The sequence below is a fragment of the Acanthopagrus latus genome, chromosome 15, assembly GCF_904848185.1.
Source record: "Acanthopagrus latus isolate v.2019 chromosome 15, fAcaLat1.1, whole genome shotgun sequence".
NCBI lineage: Eukaryota > Metazoa > Chordata > Actinopteri > Spariformes > Sparidae > Acanthopagrus > Acanthopagrus latus.
The window spans coordinates 9099363-9118989 of NC_051053.1; the positions used below are offsets into that span (position 1 = coordinate 9099363).

The window sequence follows — 19627 nt, forward strand, 5'->3', positions numbered from 1 at the left end:
GTCGGAGGTCAACAAAAAATTGTTCTCCTGACAAATCACAGTATGCCTTTTTAGCCGACGATGCAAGGTTAAAAAAGAACCAGAAGAGAATGTGTTCGGCTATGAATGGAATTCATAGGGGTGAACAGGTGGTGGTACTGTAAGTCTGATAAGACCAGATGTCTTTTGGGGTCAGTGTCCTAATTACCATTATGTGGCTATTGGCTTAGGATATATGCTGGATGACTGTTTTCCTTCAAGAGAAGTACTCCTCCCTCAAAGCAGATTTGCATGTTTGTAAGATCATTATACCTATAGAGCTCAGCACTGGAATTTGGAACTGGGGTATTTTATTGTGCTGTCTACATAATAATATGTTGTGACTGTTCAACTGACATAGTCCTTAATAGTGTTTAGATTAGCCTCACAATTAAGTTGCTGTTCTTCCATAAATTGTGTAAAATTAATCACAAATGACAAAGATTTTTGGATTATTGAGAGAACAATTTGGGTTTTGCATTTAGCTGCCATGTTTTAAGGCAGTTATTGCATTTTAAAGCAGGAGAGACTTTATTCTGAGTGAGCAAATACATTTTTATTGCCCTGAGCACATAAAATGAGAATGTAAAAGTCTTTGGCTGCTAGACCCCATCGTGAATTCATCATGAATTCATATTTGGGGGTTGTTGAAGCTGTGAGTAGTAAAGGAAACCCCACTGGTGGAGTCTAGACACTGTTGGTGACGGTTATGGGATGTAGAGAATGGCTGAAGATCTGAATAAGATGGGGAGCGGATTCTTGTGAGCTTGACCCAGGTACTGGATGAAAATGACTGCAGGCAAAAGGGGTGGAACAGTTTGTACTAAAATGACAGCTGACAAAAGCAGAGTGGAGAACAGATGTAAAGTTTAGGCTGGTGGTGATCGTGCCAAAATCTGGTTGGTTGAAATGAAAGAAAGAAATAAATGGCCCCTAGTCAGCTCACTAAGAAGAAGTTGGCGGAGAGAAAGAAATATGAATTCCTGGATGAACCTGAGCTGACATGAAGCTGAGGTTTATGTCAGTGAGAAATTGGGAATAATGAGCTTCTGTCATTATATTCCTATTATGTAATTATATAATGAATGTAAGTATAGATTTGAAGCATTAAAGCTTATAGTTTTTATTATTTTTATCATACATGCTGAGGTGACAACCCCTCATCAATTGTAGATCTTTGTATGTGAGACACCCTATGTGGGAGCCCATTTTCTTGTATTTTTTAAGTATAATATATAAGAGTTTTGAATATTACATTTAAAACTCTGTGTGTATAGCAACAGATTGTCTCAATCAGATTTGTAAATGTGTTATAATTGGCCTCTAATGACTCTTAATTGACCTAGCAGGGATCAGCTCTTGAGCTGTAATGTGTCCGTGTACGAGCACTTGGAGTGTGTTGGTGGTGCTGCTGATTAATTACTTGCTGCTAATTGTTATGTCTACATTCAGTGGGTAAGAATGAGTCGGGCAATTTCACATTTCACAAAAGGCAGCTTGTATAGTTTAGCAGGCAATGTGACAAACAGTTTTATTGCCCAAGTTTGTTTTGAACCGAAGCACAACCAGACAGATGCTAACATCTCTTATCTGTCTGTGTACAACAAAGCAAAAGCATGTTCGCAGTGCATGTAGCTGTAAATCACATAGCTGTTATGTTACAATACTTGACAGTTATTTAAACACAATTTTCAGGAGCACAGGTCATTCCGTGTTTTTCTATTAATTCTGCGGGGCCATGTTTTGTGCTGGGAGTCAGTGACTCATACTGTTAACATCTGAAATCTAATTCCAGGTCTTCAACAAATCAATACTTGGCACCATTTGTTTGCTTACCGAACAACAAAATTCAAAACAAATCCCATTACATGCTCGGGCACTCTATCAACGAAGTTGAGGTAAAAACTTGATCAGAGCCTACTTGTTCCAGACCGAGCTCTTTAGTTTGTGTTCGGTGACCTAGCACACTGAGCTGATAACAACTGTCGCTTTTTAGAATATTTTTAAAATTCTATCTTGACATTGTATCAGTTGATCTGCTTTGGATTACTAGTATGATCAGGTAAAGTTATTTGTTTTTCATCAGGCTGATAAATCTCAATGAGAGCCCAAGCAACATGTTTATTGTGATTGTTCTATCACATGTTCTGTATATCTGTATTTGCATATATGTTTCCCAATATGAAATATGATTATTGTTATTATTAATATTATTATTATTTTTTTAATGCAGAAAACAATTCCCAGTATGTTAACTGTTTCCACGCACTGTAATAAAGTGTATTTCTAACTGTTAAATATCCTGCCTTTGGTAGGTATCTTTGTCACAAATGTTTGAAACCCACTTTTGTGGGAACCAACCCCCAAAAAATTAGTGTATAACAGCTGATATCAATATTAGAATATTTCTCTTGCTAATAATGGTATTAGCGTCAGCCCCAAAAATCAAGTTTCAGTTGGGCTCTGCTCTCAACACTGAACTAAAACTTAACCAAACTCAAGAATAATGTCATGTTTAATGCTGATAAAGGTTTGTGTTACAAGTAAAATGTGTGACTGGCACACTAGTCTTTATTTTAGATTATTTTTCAGGCTGTTGAGCCTTTATTTGACAGGACAGTTTAGAGAATGAGAGGAAATGGAGGAGAGTGAGGGAGGACATTCGGCAACCAAGGCCGCTGCCTCTGTTACATGAGTCGTCAACTCCACCAGTTGAGTGATACAAGTGCCTCAGCTTTTTTCTTTCTAATTAACACCAATTATACCGACACAGCCAGTCTAAAGCTATTTTTTTAATGTAGCATTATTAAATCGTTAATTGAAAAAGGCATATCTAAGTTAAGATATTATTGTAATTACTACAACGTTATTTTTCTCTATCACCAACGCCTATTGTAAGGATTCAGTTACTGATGTCAAGTGGCTTGAACAAGTGTTTCGAACATGTTCGCACATAAAATGAAACTGCAGCATCAAAAAGCAATATGCTGAGTCTGAAGTAGCCCTTTTCTTGCTTTTTCTACAGAATACTTTAATTAAATGATTAAATGCTCTAATTGATCTGAAAACTAGGTATTCTGTTCCTGACATTTCATTTCATTGTTGAGACAAAGTGATTATGGTTTAAAGTTACGACCTACTTCTACCCATGTGTTCCTCCCACCTCGGGTCTTGAGAGGTTCATCATCTTTCTCAATTCAGCCTCCTTCTCCTCTTAATCCCCTTGTTCATCTCCTTCATCTCCTTATACGTGCATAGTGTAATGAATTGTTTTTGCTGCATGAGAGGTGGAGGCTTTCTCAGTGTGTAAAAATACCATGTAATCTTAGGTTAAATATTGACTTAATAAATCTCGGGCACTGAGACATTTGTTTAAATGCTGAGTCAAATCAATACCTTTACAGGCATAGAAGCTTTAGTGCCACTGCAGCACCTCATACACTGACAATGGGGCTTTGAGATAATTTAATTTGCACAGTAACTATAGTTGCTATGTTTGATAGACTGATGTTGAATAGTTAAATGAAGTAGTAGAGATCAGTTATGTTGGTGACATGGTTAAAAGTGACAGAGGTTAAAGGTGCAATGTTTGATATTTATACTTTAGAATTCAAACATTCAGTAATTAACTTAAATGGTCAACAGAATGGTAAGCGCTAACAGTTTTGACATTATGGGAAAGACATCTATATCTATGTTAAAGGTATGTCCTCTAAAGTTAGCCAGCTAGCCCAGGCCTGTCCTATGTGTCTTTTGCAGCTTACAAGGCAGTAGTCCCAGTTTCAGCTAGGAGATGTTTGCGAGTGACATGGTTAGTATGTTTAGCAAGTGTTTGTAAGTTTACTGCTTGATTCCACTGGACACATTTCAATGAATTACCTCATTATACAATACACATCTTAAAAATTCATCAGAAACCCCCCAAATTCTCATGGTTTACCTTTCCACTGTCAAAGATCCACCAGAATCCTTGGCCATATCTTACATATTGCACCTTTAAGCTATATAGGATTTGATAGTACAGGCAGAGCTGCATACAATATGATGTCAGAGCAGTATATACAGTGTGCCATTGATGTGACGTTAGCTGAGTTTAAGTAAAGTAAGCAGCTGGAACAGAATCATAATTCTGAGTGAGAGCAGCAGGTACTCGAAGATGACAAAATGTCACTGATCATTCAGCGAAAATGTTTCTCACGTCTCGTGGGATCTGCAGATGTTCCCATGCCACTACCAGTAAGAGAAAGAAAGTAGAGAAGTGGTTTATTTTGAGGCATCTGTCACGCTATGACACTGTCGTGCGTAGTAATTGCTTTTCTCTCATTCACTCTGACCTTGTTGCACATTAATCTGTCTGATGAATTATGGTAGCAGTGCACTTCTGCTGAAACACATTTAATTCATATTGATCTCTAAATTTCCAAGGGAGTTCATGTGACTGTTAAACGGTGCTGCACTCTTTTAGATTTACATTATAATACATTGGGGGTGGGGGGGCAACAAAGTCGCAGCAAATACTGTTAATAAGGCAAGCTCACGAGACTTTCAATTACTAACATGAGAATCTCAATCTACTAAGATTAAGAAGTAGTCAGAGAGTGCCTATTAAGAAATGTAGCTTTACTCTGTAGAGATTAATCAAAGACATCTGGGCAATTTAGAGCATTTAAAACACCCATAATAAGGACTGCAGGCCAATCATCGTGACCTACACTGAGGGTTTCTTGGGAAAGTGTGTGTGGATTACTTAGGCTGTGTTACTCCAACAGAAAGTACTATCCCGCATTACAGTCAGAGTTTGATGGAGGATTCCAATGCACTGCAAAGGGATTAAACTGTGATGATTAATCCAGAATCCCCCAGGAAATTAAACAGATAAGGATTGGGTTATAAGAATGCAGCTTACTTGAAAGGAAATCCATTTTCTATGGCCCTGCACATAAACCCTGGTATTACTAGATTTACAGCTCCTGCATGTACATGCAAAAGGGGAAGAAAAAAAAACACAGGCATAATGGTGAAATTAAAACTTCTTCTCCTGTTACAATACCCTTAATTTGTTTTGCACCATTTACGACTCTCCTTGCCCCTATGGCTTGTATTTTCAATTAGAGCCTTCTAATTCAATTTACACTCATTGTACCTCCAAAGTGAATAATTCCAGGAGTTTTATTCAAGGCGGTTTATTGTTGTGCTGACACTGAATTTTGATTGGCTGTCAAAACCTTGCATTGTTCCCATTATATTCATCAGTGTGAAAATATAATAGGGGTTTCTGAAAGGGTTTGTGCCAGTGGTTGAATAGCTCATTTGATTAAATGTAGGCTGAATTTAAAGCACTGTGGGATGTGTACATTCCTATATGCGCTGTATGGGGTTTCATCTGTTCATAATGTATATAAGCAGCTGTGAACTTCTTTTTTCTTTTTCACAAACTGAAAAAAAAAGTTTAATTTCTGAGTCTAGGGAAAATATTACATTGGCCATGTGATATTTGTAACAGCAAGTCTTTTATTGGCTTATTTCAAATCAAATGGTTCCAATGTATTAAAGGTTGACTTGGCATGTTGTGTACAATAATGGGACCTAAGGGACTGAGATGACATTCTCAGTTATTAGGTTTAGCCACATTTTCTCGTTCGTCCTAAACAAGCTTATTGAGTTCAGACACACAGGGCTTGAAATGAGGATGTGACTGTGAATGGGCATCATGTTTAATTAGATTCTTAGCTTGCAGCGAGTTCTGTATTAGCTTAATTTGTTGAGTGCCTATCTACCTCCATCGTCTCTCTATAAACAATATAATGGAGAATTTGTTCCCTTATCTTTCCACTCTCATCCTTGTTTTATCCTGCCTTGTAAAGTGAGGCTGACCAACTTTACTTCTATTCTCGCCCTGCCTCTCCCTTCCCTGTCATGCCCTCTTTTTTTTGAAAATATTATAATAATTATAAAATGATACAATGAACCTTAACAAGGTTCAGATTTGTGCTTTCCAGTTGTTGGGAAATAGTATCCCAGTCTGCAGCTGCTGGGCCACTGTGTCAGTAAGAACTTGGGTAACAGCTGTCGGAGCAAGATCGCCGACAAAATGACAAGCGTTCATAAAGCTATTCACTAATGTGTGAACGAGAGACCTTTCACTAACTGTGCTGTGTGTTGTTCCCGTCACAGGGGGACAGAGGGGAGGCCGGCTCTCAAGGGAACCCAGGACATAAGGTAGGCCGCTCACTGATGAAACAACTTCAAACCGTTAATTCCTCAAAAGTCCCTTGTGCTGTTTTGACCTTGGAGCTTCATTTTAAGCTGTGATTTACACAAACTCTGCTTCTTTTAATTAATAGATTGAACTATAGTTTTTGAATTGATTTTAGCTTTTTACTGCATGTTTTTTTTTTTAGCTCCAGTGAATAGCAGGTGGCATTTCTTGTTCAGTGATTTATGGAATCTGTCACTGCCTCTCTGAGATGATTTTCTAACATCATTGGATTGAATCACTGGCTTGCTTTGTGTTGACCCCATCACAGCAATACAGAAAACAAAGCAATCTCAAAATCAAATCAAACCAGAAAGTGGGTGCCGGCTTGGCGCGGGCTGAATGGTGCTGCTAGAGACACACAAGTTCAGTTCCAGGCGGCGGTGCTGCTGGTTTGGCCAGCCGCCCCATTTGAAACTGTTGCCAGTATTTCTGGGTGGGAAGCCAGTGTCCTTGTTGCTGCACTAGCAACTTCTACTAGATGTCCATTCTGTCTGGACAGAGGGGGCTGAGATCTCAAAGTGAGCATAAGTGTCACAACACATCAGCTCTAGTTTTTGTACCTGTTCAAGATGATTTGAACCAAGGTGCTATTTAGCAAAACCAGCCTACACATTTCTGCATGTTTGAGCTTTTTAATCAAGGCTGTGTCTTTGCAAAGTGCACAAAAACCCATAGATTATGACATGTTTTCTTTGCAAGGCACCTCAGGTCAATATATTTTTTGGTTCCAGCTGGAAACCAACTTTTCAAGGTTCTGAATCAGTTTAATTTGGGTCGAAATGCTCAGAACACTTAAAATGTAGGTGTGCAAACCGGAATGCAGCCAGTTCCACGTAGGTGTAAAGGGGATATCAGTGAATCTCTACGCTGTTGGGTGAAAGACAAAGGGCTTGTATAACTTTTTGCATATTTGAATCAATATCTAACTGACTAAACCCTCCCGAGGATGATAGTGGGCGTCAACAGTCGCAGAATTTGCTGTGGAGTCGGACATTTAAATTGGGAGAAAAGTGCATACTTGAAGCTGTGAGACGTGATTGTTCTTGTTTTGTAATTTACTGTTGCTGTTACAGTCCAGAAGAGCTGAGAAAATTGCCAGAATTTGAATCCCCCCAGTAAAATTACATTCAGCTGGCATCACTATTCTGTTGCTTGCTCTCTTTCTCTATTAAATTGCCATCAGTAAGATTGCTGACCATCAAATACGGTAAAACTCATTCAGTGAAGGAGGGTGTGTCCAGTCATCAGAAACCACCACTTACTTTGCTGCCAGTGCATGGGTGTTGTTTTTACTTGTCTTAAGCTGATATTGTCCTGTATCATTTTCATGTTTTGGAAGGGGAGAGTTGAAATGAAGAAAATATTCGAGTCAACTAGATATTACAATGCACTGAAGTGATCAATTGTACTGTAGATTGTTGTGGAAGCAGTTTATGCATCAGCAGTAGATCAAATCACTCCTGGATGTGGAAGATGACTTAATCCTGGACCTATATCCACTGAAGACGTTAAGCTCACTGTGGGGTGACAGTTTTGCCAATGGACCTTGATACATGGAGAATGGGGTTCAGGAGCCAGCTACAGCTGTTTCGTTACACAACAGTACGCAAGAAAAGCCTATGTTAGTTGCAGCACCAGTAGAAGTATTGATATTGATGCTAATGCACACTACTGCACCTTGGCTTGTAGTACTTTATACCTAAGCTCAAGTCCCTGTCAGAGAGTTTCATGAACATGCTTATAGTGCAGATCAGAGGCCGTTTCGCAATATTGTTGATGAGTGAATGGGTGTTTTTGCATTTATAGATGTATGGACACGTGTTCTGCACAGATGGCACAAGGCACTTCTGTCTTAAATGGCGCCCCTGGAAAACAAAAACAAAAACAAAATCTCACACACACACACATCTTAATGCTCCTTTGGAAGCCATATCATGAGAACAACCATTTCATGCAGCTGTCGATACCATAAGAATAATGAAATGGTTGCCCTTGGACACTATAATATGGCAGTTTGCTTGAGTTTTATGGGCCAGCTGAGGTCATGAAACTGTATAGGTTACACTCTCAGAAGAGAGCCAACAAGTTCCCAGACATCTCACACATTTCTGGCAGAGTGTGTGGAAAGTCGGGGCTGGGCAGCTTGAGAAGAATCGGCGATCAGGAAGATATTAGTGGAAATAAGCCTCTAACAGCTTATTCCCTGACAACATATAATCTTACGCATGCTATAGACTTCTCTGAAGCTGAAACGATGCAGTGAGGTCGCTAAGCTAACAGTATTGCAAGGAATTTGGTATCTGGTTCCCAAGTGTGTTTTTGTGTTGGTGTTGCTCGGGTGCAAGTGCGTGGTTCTTCGCTAAGCTCAATTGGGAGGAGCTGTGAGTACATTTTAGAGTTTGGGATTGAACTTTATGGCACAAACGAGCACAGGACATAAAAATATAGATACTCTCACCCCCTTTAGCACTGTTTTGTTTAGATAGATAGTTGTACAGTATTTAGACAGGATTTCTTTTTTATGGTCTGCCACTTTGGCACATGGTAGTGCATGTGCGACACAATGAGGCATCTGTGCATTTGTCTGTGTGTAGATCAGGGCTGCCCAAAGCGGGGCCTGTGGGCTAAAGTTGGCCAGCCATAAGGTTCAGTTTAGCCCGACAGATGTTTGTCGAGGGAAAAACAAAGTTGTGTTTGTGTTGTTTTATTTTTTTGTGAGGTAAAAATGCTTTTTAAATATGGCACTTTGGCATGAAGTAGTCAATAAAGGGAATTTGGGATCTGAGTACCATTTTGCATTTTAACAGTGGTGTTTGGATTGGCCCATGGCACACCATTAAAGAAAACGTAAAAAAGCAAGCTAGGGTCACATGCCAACCCTAACCGTCAGTATTTGATGAGCTGTGGATGAGACTCAAGAATTAGCAATTTTTCTCCAGGAGGTTACATTTTGTTGCTTGTTGGAGCCATTTTTGCCCTGTAGGAGAACAAGTCTTGGCACCTCTGGTGTTAACACATTTCTCTGAACCCCAGTATCTTAAGAAATAATAGACAATGATAACGTGATGAGGATAGAACTAACACACCAACATCACACAATGCATCTGTGCAATGTTGCGATTTGATTATCCTGGTTAAATAAAAGATATTGATGAATTGATTGTCCCTTGATGCTTGAATTTGCATGTGGATGATGAAAATGGTTTTCTTGACACCACTTACACGCTTTTTTGTTATGTCATCGTGATTGTCGATACAGTCACACTTCCATTTTTTCACTGTCTTTTTTATGGGGTTGTAATCTGTGTCATATGTAATCTGTGTCATATGTAATCTGTCATGTCACATCATATGTAAATTTGTGATGTTGTTCTAAATGAACAGCATTTCCCTGACTTGACTTGAATGAGAAGAGCTGTGTGGATATTTAGTAGATGTATTAGTGGATGAATGTATTCTTTAGCTTCTGTGATTAATACCTCATCATCGAATAAGCAGCGAATCTTTCATTTTTGAGTAACTGTTCCCTCCTTAATTTAGAGAGCGGTCGGTTCCCTTAATGCTGACAGGAATGTGACATCAAGGAATTGTGCCAAATTGTTCAGACCTACTGAGAGTTAAAGAAAAAAAAGATTAAAGTATGAACTTTTCAGGGGTCCTTTCTTTGCCTTTTAACTTTCAATCTTGTGATTGCAGGGGGAACTTGGATCAGAAGGGCAAAAAGGAATCGATGGGGAGAAGGTAAGTACCACTATCTCCAGCCGACATATATTCCATACATAGCACATCAGCCAGATCTAGTTTCGTCAGGGAATCAATTCTTATAGGCTTTTCATTTTCTGCGTGATGCCCTGGGGGTAGGAGCCAAGCACAGTTTCTGTGTGGCTGTTTTCAGGTGCCTGTCATATCTGAAGTAGATCTTAGTGTGTTCAAGCCCTCAATGTCCTTCTGCAGTGAAATAAATTGATATGTATGCTACCGGCGGCTTGGCATACTAATGGACTAAACTAATTTTTCAAATTACTCGAAGCCCCTTCCATGCCGTTTCAGGTCAAACTTTATTGCATGCTTTTAAATCTGGCTGCAGTGATGAAACTAATGTATTAATGTGAACCACAACAAGAACAACAAGTAAATGATGATTTTCTTCTTTTTTTTTCTTTAAAAAATCCAATTGCATTAGGACTATTCAGTGTAGTTTTTGGACCAATGTAGTGCACATTCCTCAAATCAAAGCCTTTTTTTATTTGATACAGCATTTGTTTGCCCACAATGGCAACATCTCAAGAGATGGTAGCTGTGCAGATGGTCAGTTTAAAGTGGCTTAATAAAGAGAGTTCTTTTCATCACCATCACCCCCTTGAGTAGAAAAACAGCTGCCACAGAAATCAGCCTCCCTGCTGGACCTGCACTCTGCCCTAACAGTCACTCGGAGAGAAATCGGAAACGAAAAGCAGGGATAAACAAGTATGTGAAGCTGAGAGAGTGCCGAGCTTCAGTATAACAAAAGTGCCTGGGATTGTCACGTTGGGGTAAAAGGGAAAACTATGGAAGGGAATGGTAGACCCAACGCAGTGAACTCAGGAGGCAAAGATAAGGGAACAAACAAAGGGCGAGCTTTATTAAAAAGCTGAATACAAAAACAAATGGCAGACAAAAAAGAGCAAAGGCAAAGTAGCAAACAAAAATCAGACCAAGTAACAAACAAGCATCAGACAAAGTAGCAAAAGAAAACAGCGAGACAAAGTACAAACCAAAGATTCAAAGTTCAACTTAAACATGGCAAATTCAAAATCAAAACATACCAAAACGGGACTGAAGACTGGAGCATGGAGCATGGAGCATGGAGCATGGAGCATGGAGCAAAACACACAAGACAGAATCCAAAAAAGCACAAGACAAAATCCACAAGACAGAATCCAACAAACAGAATACAATGACTGGGCGAGGAGTGAAGGAAACACAGAGACTAAATACACACACTAATGACATGACGAGGCACAGGTGAGGAGAGAGGAGGAAGGAAACCAGGTGAGATAACGAGGGGGAGGAGCACAGAGGAACAGACCAGGAGGGAACAAGACAACAGACAGAGGGAGCCAGAGGGGAGAACTTAAAGGACACATGAGGGCATGGAAGATCAAAACAAGAGACACCAGACATGGAGAAGGCAAAACGAGACACAAGACATGGAGAAAGCAAAACATAACACAAGACAAGATACAAGGATGTAAATCAAATACAAGGAACCAAAAACCAGAAACAAGAACAAAACAAACAGGAGACATGACAGAACCCCCCCCTTAAGGGACAGCTCCCAGATGTCCCTCAATACTAGGGTTCAAAGTCCAAATGAAGCCGGGAGGGTGGAGGGGGTCAGGAGGAGGGCCAGAGTCAAAGCCGGGAGGGTGGAGGGGGTCAAGGGGAGGGCCAAGGTCCAAACAAACATGAGGGTGGAGGCGAGGACTGGAGCCCACTGGAGTCCAGGGACCAAGGCAAAGGCGCAGGCTTGAACCTGCTGGAGGGCGACGACGAAGACGTAGGCGCGGTCTTGAACTCGCCGGAGGGCGACGACGAAGGCGTAGGCGCGGCCTGGAACTCGCCGGAGGGCGGCGACGAAGGCGTAGGCGCGGCCTGGAACTCGCCGGAGGGCGGCGACGAAGGCGTAGGCGCGGCCTGGAACTCGCCGGAGGGCGGCGACGAAGGCGTAGGCGCGGCCTGGAACTCGCCGGAGGGCGGCGACGAAGGCGTAGGCGCGGCCTGGAACTCGCCGGAGGGCGGCGACGAAGACATAGGAGTGGCCTGGAACTCACTGGAATCCGGCGACGACGGCGAAGGCGAAGGTGCGGGCTGGAACCCGCTGGAGGCTGGCGACGTAGACGAAGGCGAAGGCGAAGGCGTAGGTGCGGGCTGGAACCCGCTGGAGGCTGGCGACGTAGACGAAGGTAAAGGCGTAGGTGCGGGCTGGAACCCCCTGGAGGCTGGTAACGAAGGCGAAGATGCGGGCTGGAACCCGCTGGAGGCTGGCGACCTAGACGAAGGCGAAGGCGTAGGTGCGGGCTGGGTTCCCCTGGAGGCTGACGACGAAGGCGAAGGCGAAGGCGTGGACGGAGACCCACTGGCGACCAGGCCACTGGCTGGGAAACCCTCAAGGTTCTTGGCCGGACCACCGACGGAGTTTTGCCGGGAGCTGGTGGTCTGAGAACCGATGAAGGGTCTCTGGCAACAAACGACCTTGGCCGGACCCCTAACCGAGGAGCAGGCACTGGACTCGGCTGGGTCTCCGACCGAGGACCTGACACTGGATTTGGCGTGAGACTCGTTCGGACCTCCGACCGAGGAGCAGGCACAGGGCTTGGCGTGGGGCTCGGCCGGGCCTCCGACCGAGGAGCAGGCACAGGGCTTGGCGTGGGACTCGGCCGGGCCTCCGACCGAGGTGCAGGCACAGGGCTTGGCGTGGGACTCGGCCGGGCCTCCGACCGAGGTGCAGGAGCAGGCGCAGGACCTGGCGTGGGACTCGGCCGGGCCTCCGACCGAGGTGCAGGAGCAGGCGCAGGACCTGGCGTGGGACTCGGCCGGGCCTCCGACCGAGGTGCAGGAGCTGGCGCTGGACCTGACGTGGGCCTCGGCCGGTCCTCCGACCGAGGAGCAGGAGCAGGCGCTGGACCTGGCGTGGGCCTCGGCCGGTCCTCCGACCGAGGAGCAGGAGCAGGCGCTGGACCTGGCGTGGGCCTCGGCCGGTCCTCCGACCGAGGAGCAGGAGCAGGCGCTGGACCTGGCGTGGGCCTCGGCCGGTCCTCCGACCGAGGAGCAGGAGCAGGCGCTGGACCTGGCGTGGGCCTCGGCCGGTCCTCCGACCGAGGAGCAGGAGCAGGCGGTGGACCTGGCGTGGGCCTCGGCCGGTCCTCCGACCGAGGAGCAGGAACAGGCTCTGGACCTGGCGTGGGCCTCGGCCGGTCCTCCGACCGAGGAGCAGGAACAGGCTCTGGACCTGGCGTGGGCCTCGGCCGGTCCTCCGACCGAGGAGCAGGAACAGGCGCTGGACCTGGCGTGGGCCTCGGCCGGTCCTCCGACCGAGGAGCAGGAACAGGCGCTGGACCTGGCGTGGGCCTCGGCCGGTCCTCCGACCGAGGTGCAGGAACAGGCGCTGGACCTGGCGTGGGCCTCGGCCGGTCCTCCGACCGAGGTGCATGAACAAGACGTGGCGTGGGCCTCGGCCGGTCCTCCGACCGAGGTGCATGAACAAGACGTGGCGTGGGCCTCGGCCGGTCCTCCGACCGAGGTGCAGGAACAAGACGTGGCGTGGGCCTCGGCCGGTCCTCCGACCGAGGTGCAGGAACAAGACGTGGCGTGGGCCTCGGCCGGTCCTCCGACCGAGGTGCAGGTACAGGCCTCGGCCGGTCCTCCGACCGAGGTGCAGGTACAGGCCTCATCTGGACTGCCGACTGGGGACCACTGGCAGGTGTCGACCGGACCGCCGACTGGGGGCCACTGGCAGGTGTCGACCGGACCGCCGACTGGGGGCCACTGGCAGGTGTCGACCGGACCGCCGACTGGGGGCCACTGGCAGGTGTCGACCGGACCGCCGACTGGGGGCCACTGGCAGGTGTCGATGGGGTTGAGACTGAGGCCTGGACTGGGAGCTCGGCTGTGGCTGAGGCCTGGGCTGAGAGCTCGGCTGTGGCTGAAGCTGAGAGCTCGGCTGTGGCTGAAGCTGTGGCCTGGGCTGGAAGCTCGACTGTGGCTGCGGCTGTGGCCTGGGCTTGGAGCTCGGCTGTGGCTGTGGCTGAAGCGGCGGCCTGTGCTGGGAGCTCGGCTGTGGCTGAAGCAGCGGCCTGGGCTGGGAGCTCGGCTGTGGCTGAGGCCTGGGCTGAGAGCTCGGCTGTGGCTGAGGCCTGGGCTGAGAGCTCGGCTGTGGCTGAGGCCTGGGCTGAGAGCTCGGCTGTGGCTGAAGCTGCGGCCTGGGCAGGAAGCTCGGCTGTGGCTGCGGCCTGGGCTGGAAGCTCGGCTGTGGCTGCGGCCTGGGCCGGAAGCTCGGCTGTGGCTGCGGCCTGGGCCGGAAGCTCGGCTGTGGCTGCGGCTGTGGCCTGGGCTGGAAGCTCGGCTGTGGCTGCGGCTGTGGCCTGGGCTGGAAGCTCGGCTGTGGCTGAGGCCTGGGCTGGAAGCTTGGCTGTGGCTGTGGCTGTGGCCTGGACTGGAGCTGTGGCATGGGCTGATAGCTTGGCAGTGGCTGTAGCCACCAAGGCCTTTCTGAGGTTATCTAGGTCCACTATAACCTGTGCGACCCAAGGGAGTTCTTTTAACCAAGGCCTGATATCCAGTTCATGGTTATAGTCTGCTATGGCCTTTAGCTTCTCCCCTGTGTTAGCCTTGCCGCTCAATATCTCCATCATCTTGTTCCCTAGCCTACAAATAAGTACACTGTCTGGTGGGTCCATTTCTGGCCCAGTCATTCTGTCACGTTGGGGTAAAAGGGAAAACTATGGAAGGGAATGGTAGACCCAACGCAGTGAACTCAGGAGGCAAAGATAAGGGAACAAACAAAGGGCGAGCTTTATTAAAAAGCTGAATACAAAAACAAATGGCAGACAAAAAAGAGCAAAGGCAAAGTAGCAAACAAAAATCAGACCAAGTAACAAACAAGCATCAGACAAAGTAGCAAAAGAAAACAGCGAGACAAAGTACAAACCAAAGATTCAAAGTTCAACTTAAACATGGCAAATTCAAAATCAAAACATACCAAAACGGGACTGAAGACTGGAGCATGGAGCATGGAGCATGGAGCATGGAGCATGGAGCAAAACACACAAGACAGAATCCAAAAAAGCACAAGACAAAATCCACAAGACAGAATCCAACAAACAGAATACAATGACTGGGCGAGGAGTGAAGGAAACACAGAGACTAAATACACACACTAATGACATGACGAGGCACAGGTGAGGAGAGAGGAGGAAGGAAACCAGGTGAGATAACGAGGGGGAGGAGCACAGAGGAACAGACCAGGAGGGAACAAGACAACAGACAGAGGGAGCCAGAGGGGAGAACTTAAAGGACACATGAGGGCATGGAAGATCAAAACAAGAGACACCAGACATGGAGAAGGCAAAACGAGACACAAGACATGGAGAAAGCAAAACATAACACAAGACAAGATACAAGGATGTAAATCAAATACAAGGAACCAAAAACCAGAAACAAGAACAAAACAAACAGGAGACATGACAGGGATTAAAAAACAATTTAGCGTGAGTGGGAAGGTAGTTAATTTAAAATGCACTAAAAGTGCTTTTACAAGCGTGCATAGCGTTTATAGAAAAATCTGTTAATAAAAACTATGATACCTTGAAAAGTAGAGATGTCCTCGGTTGGGCATTGTCTCATTGATAAGACGCAGTAGAGTTAATAAATAATTTGCTAGATACCTTCAAACGGCTTTGATAACATTCTTTTTTTCATAAAACATCTACAAAGCTATACAGTGACATACAAATAATCCTTCTTTTGTTTAGGAGACACAAACTGTGGCTAAAAAAAAAACATTTTGTCACAGTTTCTATCTTGGTTTATATCTTACAACAAAGTAATTCTTATTTTATAAGAATGGTGCAGCTGCTGGCAATAACTAGGAAGGAAAGGTAGCTCACTGTGACTGTACTCTTCATTCAAGAGAATAAGGAAGGATCAGTTCAGACACGATATATTCTGCTGCCTTGTCTCTGCCATGATATCTGGTTAGTATTTCCCTGAATTATTCTGAGACAGTTACCATGGACAAATGTTATTGTGCTGTTTAAATTCAATCGTACAAAAGTCAAATTTCGGCTGAAGACAGATTAAGAAACAGCATTGGCAGGTTATATGCAAACTAAAGAATTAGTTTGTCTTCCCACAACCAGCGTGGCTCGCTTTGTTCTGAGGTAAGTAGCTACTGGCAGCTTGAAAAGCCAGTTGACGTCATGTGGATATTTGCATATGAATGACACGATCAAGTTTATTTACATAGCAATTTGGAGAGAGAGAGACCACCTAACTGGAAATTAACTCCATCCACATCACAGAGTTGTAGTCATAATATTTTCTGAGCTATAATGGAAGTGTTCATGATTCTAGGATCAGGCTTTGTACGTTTTTGTCATTGATTGGTAGCGGTGCTACAGCAATCAAGAGGAAAGAGTGACAGAGCTTCTGAGCAGCCCTTCTTTCTTTGCTCACTGGTTCACCCTGGGCTTCAGTTGACTGGACATCAGTGCTACATAAACTGCAAACAGCTGGAAGCTTGTTCACTATGTAGAGAATGAGACTGTGTTGATAACCCTTTTCCAAGAAAAGCAGCTGCTTAAAACTTTTCTGGGAGTCACCAGTTGATGTCATTTGCATATCAGCACTTTGAGTCTGGGTCTGTGTGGAAAGGGAGGGATTATGATTGACAATGAGGCTCATCAGGCTGCAGCACGAGTCAGAAGTTGCCACAAGTTTCTAGATTTGTCACTTCTGTGACAGAACATCCCCAGGCAGTGTCTCTAAATTGGCAGCGTTGGACCAAGACGCATGGTCAAAAAGCCGTCCTATTCTATGTGTGTCATTGTTAGTGCTGCTTAGTTAGAAACTTTGTCAGCAAAAATAAGATTCTCGTTCCTACGTCCATATTAAGTAAGCGATTAGAAATAGAGAAACTTACTATTCCATTTTTCACCAATATCCTGTCATCAATCAAAGATATTCATGCATCCATGTGCTGTTAAAGGGACCTTCCAATATTTTGAGAGGCACACTTTGATGCCATTAAGCCCACAGTCAGATGGCAAGATCAATATCAATTACACCTCTATGTGTCCAGTACAAGGGTGGGTCTATAACACAAATCTCTTTGCTTAGCAGGGTAACAGGAGACCTGACTTGTTTTTGATCTTTGTGCACCACAAATGGGCAGTTCGGCATCCTCCGGTCATGCTCAGCATGCACTACGCCCTAGGGATTTATTATACACTGCCCCACTTCCTTGAGCAATTTGAAACATAGAAAATTTGAGAAATCGGAGCTGCATTTATGAGGCTCTGCCTCTAGCATCCTTGTTTGTCCAGCCTTGCGAACACCCATGGTCGATATGAAAGCATAGCTGTGGCACAGGTATAGCCTAGGTTAACATGAAAACAGGCATTCTAGTTACATCAGAATCACCTAGTGTATCTAGAATTCCCTGGGCTTTGCCATATTGCTAGTAGATTGTGTACCTGTCTTTATACTGGAAGCGTATAATATGACATGAACAACTCTGGTGTGTGGAGGAATCAAAACTAACATGCACAGAATGACATCACAATAGCCAGGCACTACTAGTTGTCTACCAGTCAGCCGGGAATCATGGATGGCATTAGAATAAAGTGGTAAAATAGGTCAACAGATATGTTTGGGTGGCTGTGAATATTCCTGAGCGGCCCACCCAAGCTAAGTCTATCTGTGGGAAATATTGATTCTATTCTCAAGATTTCATAATTCACAACAGTTTTATATTGTTATCCATTGTTATCATTAAATTATTGATTGTAGTTCTGTTCAAGTTAAGAGATTAATCAGAATTTGCCAATTTTACACTGTGTGGGTTTTTAAAAGAAAATAATCTCCAACACAAGTTTGTCACAATTTGTACATTACAGTTTCCTTATATGCACCCTTTTGGAAATTCTGTGGAAACAAATTCTAGATTTAACACGCTCTACTTACATGTGACATTAAGGCGTAAATCAAGCAGTGATGGGATGTTCATTATGAGTCTTTTTCCGCAGTTGTGCTGTTTTCTGTGATTTATTAGATTTCTTGACCTAACACTTGTATTTGATTTAGATTAATATGGAGGCACCACATGGGATAAAAGATAGGAGGTCATCTAGCCCCATGTGTCATTGGCAAGCATCAAGCAGTGCAGGATTAATGGGTTAAAACCGGTCTCCCCAGTGCCTCTGTTAGTGAGTGGAGGAAGTTGAGCCTAATCAGCTAAATAAGACTGCCCATTCTTAACCAGTTAATCACACTAGACTGCAGATGATCTGTAGAACTGTAATGAGGATATCCCACAGACCTTTCGGCTATTGGATAGTTTGCACTATTGGCTAATTACGGGGCTCCAATAAGAGGTCTTAATCAACACAATCTCCTTTAGAAAAAAACAAAACACAGCATTTAAGTATAGATTTGGCTGTCCATATGCCATGTGGAAGCTTCTGTGCTTGAAATATTCAAGTGGTAGTAGTACAGTGGTACAGTCACTTCTGTATCTGCAGTGGTTGACTTATTTGGTTCAGTCTGATTTCGTCTCAGACGCTTCAATACTGAGAGAAAAGGTAAAGATAGTAAAAACAGCAGAGAAGATGCAGGTAGCTTTCTTTGATCAACAAATTGACAAATTATAAACACCCGCATTGCGCAAATAATTTGGCTTGATGATTTCAGTCAACCTATTTACTGTGACTACCAGACTCTATTACCCAATCTGTCCCTTTACTGCAATTAGCTCATATTCCATTTTTAAAGCTAGTGTGTTATTTAAGGCTCGAGTAGACACCGGAGAAGACCGAATTCTGCGTATGAGCATGTGATCTAGTATCGTTTTGCAGATACACGTCCTATGGGACAGGAGGAGTGCACAACGTGTTATCGTGTGGGTAATCCAAGTTACATTTGTGGATACATGATGTTCACTTGAAGAGTGAAGTGTCATAGGAAAAGGAGTCAAGCACCACTGATAGAACATGATATCCTGTGCACTAGAGGATCTTTGACAGCATACTGTACTCTGACACCCTCAGACAACAGCCCTTTGTTTAGGTTGCCTTAGTCATTTGTATTAATTCATAAAGTGTAGTCGACATGCGAATAAGATACCTATTCCAGCACCCAATGTCAGTGTGATTAGTGGTATACCACACTGTATGTGGTGTACCGCTGAGCAAATGGAAAGTCACAAAAGGCATTTCCTGCTGTAACCTCCCTGGCATTTGTAGGCCGGCACTCAAGATATCTATGTTACTTAGAGATCCTGTTCCACGTAGCTCTAAAGGCCTGTCATTCAGTATTACAACATTTCCCCACTGGAATAACTTAATACCACACCTGATTACCTAATACATCTGCAATTTTAATTTAGCCTCTCCCCAATAGGCCAAACCCAGTTTGCAATGATTAAATTGTGCTCAGTAACTAAAACTTGCAATTATTCTACCTCTTGTCAGACAAGGGCAGTGACCTGCAGCTGCTACGGTTAGTGAAAGGTATAAGTAAACGTAATTAGGCAGCATTTGTACATCCCCGCTTCTCTGGCTCTGTTTATTTTGCTCGCTATAGTTGTCTTGT

General features: G+C 44.3%; 1 protein-coding gene across 9 annotated transcripts in view; it reads left to right on the plus strand.

The window, feature by feature from the left end:
- The window catches only part of LOC119033515 (collagen alpha-1(XIX) chain), a 119161-nt gene that overhangs the window by 21407 nt on the left and 78127 nt on the right, over positions 1-19627 (plus strand). For all 9 annotated transcript variants that reach the window (XM_037123726.1, XM_037123727.1, XM_037123719.1 and 6 more), the window contains 2 exons: positions 6193-6237; positions 9974-10018. In XM_037123726.1, coding sequence (XP_036979621.1) covers positions 6193-6237; positions 9974-10018 — 90 coding nt within the window. The remainder of the gene's footprint in view (positions 1-6192; positions 6238-9973; positions 10019-19627) is intronic.